Source organism: Antechinus flavipes, chromosome 3 (genome assembly GCF_016432865.1).
Source record: "Antechinus flavipes isolate AdamAnt ecotype Samford, QLD, Australia chromosome 3, AdamAnt_v2, whole genome shotgun sequence".
Taxonomy (NCBI): domain Eukaryota; kingdom Metazoa; phylum Chordata; class Mammalia; order Dasyuromorphia; family Dasyuridae; genus Antechinus; species Antechinus flavipes.
Window position 1 is genome coordinate 575,552,567 of NC_067400.1, and position 13,311 is coordinate 575,565,877.

At 37.1% G+C, this 13,311-nt stretch overlaps 1 protein-coding gene across 1 annotated transcript in view; it reads right to left on the minus strand.

Moving 5' to 3' along the window:
- Positions 1–13,311, minus strand: part of PHACTR4 (phosphatase and actin regulator 4) — a 102,346-nt gene that overhangs the window by 3,121 nt on the left and 85,914 nt on the right. Inside the window, exons 8-13 of the mRNA XM_051988041.1 lie at positions 12,767–12,966; positions 11,478–11,631; positions 9,452–9,507; positions 6,966–7,027; positions 3,347–3,484; positions 2,184–2,260 (exon numbers count right to left, since the gene is read on the minus strand). Coding sequence (XP_051844001.1) covers positions 2,184–2,260; positions 3,347–3,484; positions 6,966–7,027; positions 9,452–9,507; positions 11,478–11,631; positions 12,767–12,966 — 687 coding nt within the window. The remainder of the gene's footprint in view (positions 1–2,183; positions 2,261–3,346; positions 3,485–6,965; positions 7,028–9,451; positions 9,508–11,477; positions 11,632–12,766; positions 12,967–13,311) is intronic.

The following is a 13,311-nucleotide window of genomic DNA, read 5'->3' on the forward strand; positions in this document are numbered from 1 at the left end:
AAAGTAATATTGTGAATGTGAATATCAAGGGCATGATTTTGGTTTTTAGTAGCCATAGGAATCAGCTAAAGATTTTTGAAAAGAGTATGACATGGTCTGAGTTTAGGAATTCAATTTGGCAAGCAGGTGGAGAATGAACTGAAAAGAAGAGATGAGAAACAGGAAGAACAATCAGAAATAAGGATAATGAAGTGAGCTAGGTGAAAGATGTAGAACTAGGATAGAAGATATGTAGATGGAAAGAAGGGAATGAAAATAAAGACTGTGTGGTAGTACAATCAACAAGACTCAGCAAATGACTGAAAACATGGGTAGTGGGGAAGAGGCATTTGTTGTGGTTTCTGAGGATCACTGGGAGAAGGCAGACTGCAAAAGGAAGTGATCAGAAAGAGGTAGTATTTAGGCCCATAGACAATGTAGTCTTATTTATTGGGCCATATTTGAACTAATAAATAATATATTATTATAATTTACATATAATTATAATAATAAAATTCAGATGAATTTTGGGGAAAATGAATTCCATTTTGGACATGTTGAGTATACAATGATTTTGGGGAACTGAGAGTGCAATATGCATCTCAAGGGAGAGAAATGTGGAAAAAGGAGATGAAAGCCCCAAGATAAAGCCTTTGGGGACCCTGACAATGGGCAAGTTAAAAACAGACAGGCCAAATGAGATGTTACAATGAGCATGCTCTTCTCATAACAGAATGGTAAAATGGGTCAGCATTACCTTAGAGGGGGGACAAGCAGAATGAAACCTGGTTTGAAATGTTATAGAGGCAATGACCAGCAGGGTCAAGTACGATTAGGTCTCAGAAAGTGGCTAATTTGGCAGGTCACAAAACATTTGTAGCCTTGGAAAGAACAGCTTCAGGAGAGTTTGAAGGGATAAAAGAGGGTGAGAGCCAAGGAAATGGAACCAACATTCAGCAACCCTTTCTCCAAGAAGCTAGACAGTGAAAAAGACAGGAGACAGCCCAGAACATTGGCTGGAGGCAATGACAATGCCAAGCAAAATTTTTCATAAAGAAAAACAAAGGGAGAGACATTATTATGCTCCTAGGAAAGGACATGGTGAACAAGGAGTGATGAGAAGCTAAAGAGATGGGATGAGAGAAGAGGGGTCTAGAGTGCTAGGGAAGAGCAGTCCTGGCAAGGACCTGGAGTAAAGAGGGGCTGAGAGTGCATTATAGATGACCCCTACTTTCAGAGTGAAGCAGGAGATAAAATCTTCTGCTTGGGGGCAGTGGATATTTGAAAAAAGGAGGCACAGAATAATCAGTTAAAATCATTTGTAAGTGAATTCTGAGAAACATGGTAGAGGTCTGCCAAGATGCAGTGGGGCAAGAGAGTAAAAGGTAGCTGATTAGGGTAAGGCTCAACTGATCAAAATAATAAGATGATAGGAGCTTGTCGGGGGGGAGGGAGAGAAATGAATTTCAGTATTCTTTCTGACTCATAGAACATTTAGGTGAAGATCCGAGCAAGGACAGTACTGCTCTTATGTGTAGTAGAGATCAACTGAAGATTAGATCATAAAATTTTTAAGGTGCAAGGTTGAGGGTGTTGAGAAGGGTGCCACTAGATATATTGAAATCCTAGGTACATATAAGGTGTAGGGAAGACTGTGAGCCAGGTACAGAAAAAAAAGGACACTGACATGGAGGGTGGGCAATGATAGCAATAAGGATCTGGAACAGTAACAGAGATGGATGGATGAGGGGAAAGGACTGAATGAAGAGCAAGTACATCTATTGCTCTTTCACCTGCTCAGGTACACTGGAGAAAAAGAACAACTATGAGCAGACAGCTGGGAAGCTGGATGTGAGAGAGCATGTACTGAGGAGAGGGAGGCTTTTGAATTTTTAAATTTAAAAAGTTTATTTTTAATTCTTAAAATAATTTAAAAATAATATATAATACAATAATGTGACTATTAATATATCAATATTATATTTAATATTACTAATTTTCATAATTAGTAATATATTGCTATATATTAATGCATCATATTATTATTCATATATTTATATAGAACACAATATATACTTATTATTATATAACATAGAATTGTTATGATTAATAATAAACAATTAATATTAACATAATAAATAAAAATTTGAAATTATTCTACTTTTTTTTTTTTGCATGGTTTAAAGGGATCCTTTGTTTCTTACCGTGTAAAATGTTTGCTGTCTTCATGAACTTCCATCTCTGAACTTTTAAATTCATTGAGTTCCTTTCGAATGGCAGCCTGCAGAGAAGACATAAAGAGGTTTTTAGCTACTTTATTTCTAGCTACAATTCTTGTTTTGGCCAGTCACAAAAACATGCTTAGCCACTAGTGAAACAGAGAAACAGCTATGCAATTTTGTTATTTAGCAGGGCTGATAAAAGAACTGACTGGTTTTTCTTATAGTATTTCAAGTTCAATTCTACAACCATCAGGAACTCACTATCACTTGAAATACATGCTGGCGTGAAACCCTGGGCAAGTCAATCTTGCTGAGCTTCAGCTTCATCATTTATAAAATGGAGGTAATAAGTAGACCCACTATACAGAGTTCAGAAACAAATGAGAAAGTGTGTCTAAAGCATTCTGCCAGTGAGGCCACTGTAATCATTAAGGCACTGTACTAGGTGTTGGCTGTAAAGAGATAAAAAATGAAGCCATCCCTGAACTTAGGGAGCTTGGGATATAGGAGACATAAAATCATGTGGTACATACAAATTACATGTAATTGGGTAAAGAAATGTCTCAAAGTGCTCAAGGAAAATCTGAGATAAGACAGAGAGAAGATGGTTTCTTTAGAGTAATCAGGAATGTTTCGTGAAGGTGGTGATATATGGGCTGATCCTGGAAGAATTTCATGAAACAAAACTAAACTACACACGGGGAGGAATGAATCTGGGAGTTTAGGATCTGGAAACATTGGCTACCAAGTCATCCACATTCAGTCTCTAATTTTATAAAAGATTTTATATGATTTTGTCCATAGTTAACACAGAAAAGTAAGTTCCAGATCATTTAATAAATAATCCTAAGGTGAGAACACAGATTCTGTTCTATGGACTATTTTTTCTTTCAATCAGTGTATCTGATCTTCTCTAATCCCATTTGGCATTTTCGTGGCAAAGGTACTAGAAAAGCTGGCCGTTTCCTCCTTCAGCTCATTTGACAGATGGGGAAACTGAGGTAGGTAAGGGAAGTAATTGTTCCACAGCCATAGGAAGTGTTTGATTCTAGATTTCAATTCAGGGAGATGACTTCACTCCAGCCTGAGCACTATATCTACTGAACCAGTTGGCTGCCTTAAAGGAAAATAGGTTTTCCAAGCACCTTGTCAGCAGGGGTTAGCTTTGTCCATGGCTTGTCAGCTCGCCGGTCATAGTCCTGAGCATCGGTTACCTCTACGTATTCATTAAATCTCAGGATTTTCCTGGCTAAGAGTTCAGCAACTGTAGGTCTTTGACTAAGCTATAAGAAGAAAAGAGTGTATTAGCTTCACGAAAGCAAGAGTTATTAGGTACCAATCATAGATTAAAAGATAATTATGTATTTGTGCATTTAAAAAGACAATCACTGTATACATGCTATATAAAAAGAATGGATTATCAAGAAATAACTGTTTTCAGTGTTCATAAAGAGTAAATTTTTTACAAGCCATTTCACAACTGACAAATGAGCAATTTCCAGACAAAGGAAGCCATTTATAGTCATATGAAAAAAAATGCCCTAAATCACTATTAGAGAAATGCAAATTAAGACAACTGAGTTACCACTCCACACCTCTCAGATTGGCTAAGATGACAACAAAAGATAATGATAAATGTTGGAGGGGATGCTGGAAAACTAGACCACCAATACATTGTTGGTGGAGTTGTGAATTAATCCAAACACTCTGGAGAGTAATTTGGAACTATGCCCAAAGGGCTTTCAAACTGCATATCCTTTGATCCAGCAGTATCTCTACTGGATCTGTAACCCAAATAATAGTGGGAAATAATCCAAAAAATAATCCAAATAATAGTGGGAAAAGGAGCCACATATGCAAAAATGTTTGCAACAGCTCTCTTTGTAGTGGCAAAGAACTGAAAAATGAATGGATGCCCATCAATTGGAGAATATTTGAAAAAGTTATGGTATATGACTATAATGCAATATTATTGTTCTATAGGAAATGTTGAGCAGGTTGATTTCAGAAAAGCTAGGAAAGATTTACATTAACTGATGCGAAGTGAAAGGAGTACAACCAAGAGAACATTGTACCATTGACAAGAAGATTATGTGATGATAAATTCTGAGAGATGTGGTTCTTTTTCAATAATGAAGGGATTCAAGGCAATTCCAATAGACTTGGGATGGAAAGAGCCATCCACATTCAAGGAGAATACTATGGAGACTGATTTCTCATGTTTTTTCCCTCCCTTTTTGGATCTGATTTATCTTATGAAGCATTAAAAAATGTGGAAACATGTTTAGAAGAATTGCATATAATTAACCTATTTTGGATTGCTTGCTGTCTAGGGGAGAGGTAGGGAAAAAAGGAGGAAGAAAAATTTGGAACATGAGGTTTTGTTAAGGGTAAATATTAAAAACTAACTTTGCATGTATTTTGGAAATAAAAAGCTGTATTATTTTTTTAAGTACATTTTAAATAAAAGGTGATCATGTATATGAAAGTCACAAATACTAACTGAGGATCTCTACAACAGAACAACAGGTCACAAATTAGCAAATTAGATGTGGCCATTCATTCTTCTTCTATCTAGGTTGGTTCATCTATTTCCCAATTCCCTGGGGCAATGAGGACAAGAGAAGGCTTTCTTTCAGCCTTTAATCTCTCATACACAACTATGGGAGAAGGCTCACCCTTCCCTCCCCCCATGTTTCCTGGAGTATCTAGGGTCACCTAGTACAATCTCTAGCTGACTAGGAATCTGCTAACATCAGCTGAGTCCACTTGCAGCCTGGAGAATATCTATGTATAAGTGGACCACAGTGTCATTCTCCAAATACTTCCTACTATCTTCTCAGTTGCTTTAAAACTGCAGCATTTTAAGAAACAGAGTAGACAGTTGGTTGGCACAAGATTCCCCAAGAAAAAAGTTTCACGCTTTTTCTTTTAAATTTTTGTGAATAATAAAAACAATACGGGCAAGAATCATCTAAGTTATTCAGTATAAACTTTATCTAAACAGGATTCTATTCTACCACAAACTCAATTATGGGGCAATTTAGCTTTCCACTGAAGGTGAACAAATGACCTCATGAAGTATTCCAGTTCTTTTTTTGGATTGTCCTAATCACAAAAAAATTTATTCCTTCTATTCAACCAAAATCTGCCATTCTCTAATTTATAGGATAACAGATCCAGAGCTGGAAGAGCTTTTGGAGGATATGAATATTAACGAAACCCCTACAGATGAGGAAGTTGGGGAAAAGAGCAGTTTAAGTGCCTTGAATGGCAGAGCTAGGAGGTATTCAAAGAAGGTTTTTTTTTTTTTTTAAATAACTTTTTATTGACAGAATCCATGCCAGGATAATTTTTTACAATATTATCCCTTGCACTTACTTCTGTTCCGATTTTTCCCCTCCCTCCCTCCACCCCCTCCCCCAGATGGTAAGCAGTCCTTTACATGTTAAATAGGTTACAGTATATACTAGATACACATATATGTGTGCAGAACCGAACAGTTCTCTTGTTGCACAGGGAGAATTGGATTCAGAAGGTATAAATAATCCGGGAAGAAAAACAAAAATGCAAGCAGTTTATATTCATTTCCCAGTGTTCTTTCTTTGAGTGTAGCAGCTTCTGTCCATCCTTGATCAATTGAAACTGAATTAGATCTCTTTATTGAAGAGATCCACTTCCATCAGAATACAACCTCATACACTATCGTTGTTGAGGTATATAATGATCTTCTGGTTCTGCTCATTTCACTTAGCACCAGTTCATGTAAGTCTCGCCAGTCTTGCTGGTCATTTCTTACAGAACAATAATATTCCATAACATCCATATACCACAATTTATTTAACCATTTTCCAATTGATGGGCATCCATTCATTTTCCAGCTTCTGGCCACTACAAACAGGGCTGCCACAAACATTTTGGCACATACAGGTCCCTTTCCTTTCTTTAGTGTCTCTTTGGGGTATAAGCCCAGTAGAAACACTGCTGGATCAAAGGGTATGCACAGTTTGATAACTTTTTGAGCACAGTTCCAAATTGCTCTCCAGAATGGCTGGATGTGTTCACAACTCCACCAACGATGTATCAGTGTCCCTGTTTTCCCACATCCCCTCCACCATTCCACATTATCTTTCCCTGTCACTCTAGCCAATCTGACAGGTGTGTAGTGGTTACCTCAGAGTTGTCTTAATTTGCATTTCTCTTATTAATAATGATTTGGAGCATATTTTCATATAACTATAAATGGTTTTAATTTCTTTGTCTGAGAATTATCTGTTCATATCTCAAAGAAGGTTTTGAACCCAAGTCCTTCTGACTGTCTACTAGACCAATGCTGCTTCTCTGACACATGATTCTTATATTCGGGAAGCGAGCAAAATAGTCTGATCCTATTTATACATGACAACTCTGTAAAAACTTGAATGTGGCCCCAAATCTTCACACCACGGATCCTCATTGGATGTAATTTTACATTTCTTTGACATTCTAGGATACCCAGCTAAGTTATCAAAATTCTCCTTGATACAGGTGCCCAGGAGTGATCCCAATGCTTATGCACATGTCCGTGCATGGTATGATCTAGATGTCATCTTAGTAAGTGAGCTATGCTAGTAAAATAATTAACTGACTTCACAAAAATGTTGAAAATAAAAAAAATTGGGGGATCTAAACAAGATATGAGAATGATGGTTTTTCTAATTCCATGTTTTCCTCCTAAATCCAATTAAGAATTGTTGGCAGGCAGAACACAGAGTATTTTTGTACCTTTCTGGTGAGTCGACGTTTGATTTCTCGTTTTTCTGCTTGCCGGTCAGCTTCATTTTTGGCTGCAATTAGAGGATTAGAAATAACAAAATGAATCATTAATTTTTAAAATTCAATTTCTAGAAAACACAGATCCCCACTTATCATATTGAAAATTTTTCATTTGGCACCAAAAATTCACATAGGGTACTACACTTGTAAGAAATGAGTGTCTGGGACTCAGAAGTCAGGTTGCATAGTTTCTTTGTTTTAAAATTTACCAAGTATATGAATGTGGCTTAAGATCACATTAAAAGTGACTTGGTCCTTCTTAAAACCAGTCACAGTTGAAGACTGTGAGGACTTCACTCTAAAAGAAATAATCTTCTACTTGGAGTTCTAAATCTGCCTATCAGTAAAAAGGTGATCCTGGCACTTGTCATTTGTCCTTTCTATACCTCAATTTTCTCATCTGTAAGATGGGGATAATAACAGTATGAATCAGATGCAAAGTCCTTGCTTCTCCCTTCCTAATAGCTCTTCTATACACACTTTTTTGCCTCTGACTAGTGTGGAGCAGGAACCTATCATCTCATACGTGGATTACTGCAGCATCCTGAAGTCACCCTGTCACAAGTCTCTGTCCACTCCGGTCAATCCTCCACTAACAGTAAAACTGATGTTCCCGAAGCTGAGAAGCTTGACTATGGCACATTTTACCAACCCTCTACAATTCCATAAACTCTAGAAGTTCCCTATCAATTACAGTATCAAATATAAAACCCTATATTTGGCTTTAAAAATCCTTCATTAATTAATAGGCTCCTCCAAATTTTCCAGTCTCTTTACTCCTTATTGCCCTGCATACTTAGTGATTCAGTGACACTGACTTCATTGCCTATTCACCTCCAAGCCGGGCATTTTTGTGGGTTTTCCACCATGCTCAGAAAGCTATTCTTCATCATCTATTCCTCCTAACTTCTCTGGATTCAAGTCTCAGCCTAATCTACCCTTCTGCAAAGAGCTTTTCTGGATGCCTCTTAATTGCAGGGTTTTTCTTCTGCTAATTCTCTCTAGTTTAGTCTGTATATAGCTTGTTTTTACATAAAACTCCGTATCTCGCCTCCCTCATTATACTGCTCTTTTAAGGCAGGGATTATACATAGTAACTAGTTAAAATGTTTGTTGAGGGCAGCTAGGTAGTGCAGTGGATAGAGCACCAGCTCCTTAAGTCAAGAGGATGCGAGTTCAAATCTGGTCTCAGACACTTAACACTTCCTAGCTGTGTGACCCTGGGCAAGTCTTAACTCCAATTGCTTCAGAAGGAAGGAAGGAATAAATGAATGAATAAATAAATAAATACACACACACACACACAAATAAAATATACGTATGTAGATGAATTTGTTTATGTGCAAGCATGTGTATGTATATATGTTTTTATAAATGTTAGCTAGCTATTAATTTCATGAACATCTCTGTCCCTCAGGTTTTTGCATTTGTAAAATGAAGATGATAATAGGTATTCTAATTGCCTCCCACAATTCCCATGGGATACAAAAAGAACTAAAAGATGTGAATGCACTTTGTGAATTACAATGTGTTACACATAAGTAATACCTTCATTGAAGTGAAGTATAACCATATATCTAAAAAACCCTGTTTTCAAATGACAGTCTAATATAAAGTCAGAAAATATTTCAAGGAGTTGTTCTAGTTCATGCCAACTGGACAGAACCCAACGTCCTGTTTCTTGAATGGAGTAGAGAGCTTTTAGAAGTCCTGGGGGAAAAAAAAGGAGCAGAAATTGCCAAATAGGCAAGAGTGGCTAAGGAAAAAGTACTAGTGGAATTCAGGGACTGCTCTGAGAAAAAATATCTTGCTGATAGTTTGGGTTTTTTGCCCACAAACACCCCTGTATCAACAACCCCTATAAATCTATACCTCAAAACAAAGGCAAGTAAACAAAGCTGTCACAGAGATTACACTTTCAGTTCAAATCCTTGTTGTTACATTTCCACAGAGAAAACATTTCGGGAATCCCATAGATTCTTAGTACCTAAGATAGAGTTTTCTAAAAATACAGTTTCCATGTATATGAATATAAAACATATTCCACTGTTTATAAAGTGTTTTGTAATTGTTAAAGCATCATAGAAACATTAGGTATTATGGTGATCACCACCACCACCATTCTGTGATACCTAAAGGTAAGAACAATCAGCATAGGACCTAGTATTCAAAAGTTACACTATTATACAGAGGAAAAGATGAAGGCTTACAGAGTCTCAGAGTTCCTTCATTGAGGTTCTACTTCCAACACATGCAGTTTTACACTGCAAAAACTCTCGATAGGAATAGAAGATGACAAGTACAAATACCTCCTCCCAGTTCTGAGTTTTGTTTTTGTTAATGATATATAAAGGTCAGAAGTAAAGTAAAACCTCCAATGTACAAAACACCCCCCACCATAACCTAACTTAGATCTAGTGACAGCTGTTACTCACGCTGGAGTATGTTTCTTTGTTCCAGTTCTTCTGCTGTCGGTCTCTGACTCAGGCGCCTAAAAGGAGGACACAAAGCATTAAGGCTGTGATCCACACGTGCTTTGGGGGACTGGCGTATCAGAGGGGGAGCAATATTATTTTCTGCTGATAGCACACAACATAGCTAGACTCAGGAGGAAAGCAGCACATTCCATCCATAAATATAGGATGTTCAGGTCAACCTTGGGCTTCTTGCATAAATACCCTTCATCTGTACATTAAAGAATTTTTAAATCAAGTTTTTCAGCTGTTATTGCCAATAAGGTCTTTTGATGCTAGAGGTACTTAGAGAAGAAAACCGAAGTTCAGGAATCGAGGCTATAAAGAGTAAGCACCCCTTCCCGCTAAATCTAAGAGTCACTAAGTTTAGAGCCTTCATTGTTCTTGACACAGAGGGATTAGATACTATGTACTGCTTCTCTATACTCTCTCCTCTCTGTGTCTCTGTAACCCTACAATGTGGCTTTCTCTCTGTAAGCTCATCATCTGGATGTTCTATGCCAAGGCTTTGTGTTGGGACCTTTCCCATTCTCTCTCTATACTCTTGGATAAAGATTATCAACTCCTATGGAATCAACTAGCATATTGGCAGATCTAACTCCTAAATCTACATAATTAATCCTGCTTTTTCTACCAAACTCCATCCAGTTCCACATCTAAATGACAAATCCACATAGATGTGTTCCATAGATGGGGAAACATAGGAAAAGCATTTTTAGTTGAACAAAAAATAAGAATAAATATTTCTCAAGTCTAAAGTCCATATCCAGATTTTTTTCCTTGATAAAGTGGTCAAAAATCAAAGGTAAATCTCTAGAATGTGGATTAAGATGATAAATTTAGAAACAGAAAGATCTTTAGACTATGAAAATCATGGACATCCCTATTCCCAGAAGGCAATTAGAATCTTCCTAAGGGCAGTATCAATTTCCCCCAGTCTGAAGGGATTAAAATATAGATTACAGAAGTCTTTTTCAATCTTTCAGGTTGAAGAATTAGATTATATGAATTTTGCTCTGTAAGATGGAGTAGATGTTAACCTAAAACCTTTTCCTTGTTTAAACTCTTACAAACTTTACTTCAAATTCTCCTTTATTAGAGATGTTCAAGAGCACAGGAAGAGGGTGGAAATGGAATATGTCACCTCAGACACTTACCTATATTAAAAATGTTTGGAATTCGGATGATAAATTCATTTTGACAAAGATAATCATCATATTTTTGATTGAAAACAAAAAGTAAGCTATTTTTCACACTGCTTGATAGCCCAAATACAATTTATCCCTAACAGAAAGTACTCTTGAGTCCCAAAGCAGGATGTGAAGATCTGACTTCTCATGTATGCCTATGTCTCTCAGCAGACATACTACTCTCTTATGACTGTGGCTTCCAGTCACTCAAGCTTCTCACTGTACCAGTCATCCCTGACTCATCTACTAAGTGATCTTCCATCCTTTCTATAACTTCCTAATGGTCCTTTCTAAGTCAGTGATCCCCTCTTCATAAAGTAGCTCAAGGGACATTCCTAAAGCTCACAATGGATCACATCATTGTTCTGTTTAACAAGTTTCTGGGGCTGCCTATAGGATCCAAAACAAACTTTTTTGTTTGGCAGTGTGCTAAATGTTTTTGAATGATTTGAAAAGAAGGAATGTTTGAGAGATGTTAGAAAGCTGCAATCGTCATGTAGGCACTGGCAACAACTTAAGATATTCGGGGATGGGTGAGAAGAGAGAAGAGGTGCGATATCTAGGATGACCCCAAGATTGGGAGCCATAGGGATAGGGAAGATAATGCGGTCTTCTACAGGGAAGAGAGAAAAGATAATAAGTACTATTTTAGACATGCTGAGTTTAAGATGCCTATGGAATGTCCAATTCAATATGGATTCAATATCAATATGTAATTCAATATACCTAAAGGGAAGTTGGAGCTGTGAGGCTAGAGGTCAGCAGAAAGGTAAAAGCAGGACAAATATACATCCTACCTGATCAATGTATTCCCAATCTGATGTCGGATTTCATTCCACTCCTCCTTGCTCTTTCGAGGCCAAGAGTTCAGCCCCAGATCTGAATCACTTGGTTTGTTATTTAGCTTCATGGCTAGAGTATCTTTCCTTTTCACTCTATTAGCCAGAGCACCTAGAGAATATGGAGGAAACATGAAGTACTCAATGAGAACTGCTATCCTGCCAACTTTCGCTATAACCAAAAAGGATTAGGTTTACAAAAGCTTAATGTAAAATGGAAACAGAAAGCTATCACATTGTTCAAAGTGGCACAGGGAAACCAAAAAGAAACTTAAAGGTCTCCCAAATCATTTCCCCATTCTTTCCTTTCTTTCTTTTTGAGATGAGGATCAAGGCTTGACTTACAGCCCATCTTAATAAAGGTGAAAAATCTTGACATATTCCTGTAATGGAACAAATAAATGGTTTCCAATATGAAAAACTCTAAGGTTTAGATGCTTACAAAACAAATAGAAACAGGGAGAGGAAAGATAAAAGAGTTTGATTACAATCCTCTCAAAGAGAAGTAAATGAAAGACATTAGAGCTTTCCTTATTGTTTGACTAGGAAGAATGAAGATATCTCCACCCAAATATAAAGAAAGGCCTGGAGAGTCGGGTGTGATGACTTCTTTTACATGTCAACTCACCCCATTCCTTTTTGTTGTTATTGTTGCTAGAGCTATACTCTTAACTCTGCTCTTTTTTGGTAAAATATCCAATTGTTTATGTATGCTTTTTGGCTCCTCCAAGCATGCTAATGTAATGAAATAAAAAACAAGTACTACTTGGTATAAGGATCATTGTGGGGGACAGATCAGGGCTCTGATTTTATTGATGTCAGAAATTCCCTTTCTTAATGGAGGTCAGCAGCTATTCTGCAAGGTCTATTCAGATAGACCTTGAAAGTCTATCTAAGGGTGGAGGGCCTACCCAGGATTGTATAACTAGTACATGTTTATTGGGAAGACTGAGCAAAGGCTTTCCTGCTCTCTGTGTATGTCATGTTGCCTCATGTTTCATAGGAAGTCTACATTCTAGCTTGCCCTGCCAAAGTCCCATACAAATACTCCACAATAATAATCCATATAAATACAAACTATTAAGTCCAGCTGATGTCCTGAATGTACTATTAAGGGGTGGAGATACAGCAAAGATCATGTAAGAAAAGTTCAGGAGTGATTTATAGTGGCTATTTAGACCACAATCAGTTTGACTGATGAGAAAAGCAACATATCTCCTCTCTACCCAAATTCTCCCATTTCTTACTGTGTTGGCTTTCGTCTTCATCTTCTTCATCTCTATACAAAATGGGTCCCTCAGAATCAGAGTCACTTCCCTTTTCTTCTTCTTCTTCCTCCTGCACACACTGTGGTATGAGTTTAGGAATAACTGAGGTAGATGCCACATCCCCAACATAAGCTGATGGACAAGGCTGATCATCTTCCTCCTCCTCTTCATCGTCTGGACTAACAAATTAGCACAATTATTTTTCTCCTAGTACAAGCCAAATAATTGTATATGAGAAAAGTTCCAAAAATTGGTCAATAAGGCATACTAATTGCTCAACAGCATGAAACACTTATGCCAATTTCCTCACTCATCTATAATAGTTTTTTTTCTGAGAAACTTATACCTAAGCTTCTCTTGGCCCTATTGTAGTGACTTAGGAGATTGTTTTGGGTTCTAGGACACTGTAATAATCAAAATACTGTTTTTTGTCTAAGGAAGAAGAGAGCAATGAGATGAAAGATAAACTTTTCTTTAATATTACAGGCTTAACATTATTATTCACACATTAATACCCTACTGGT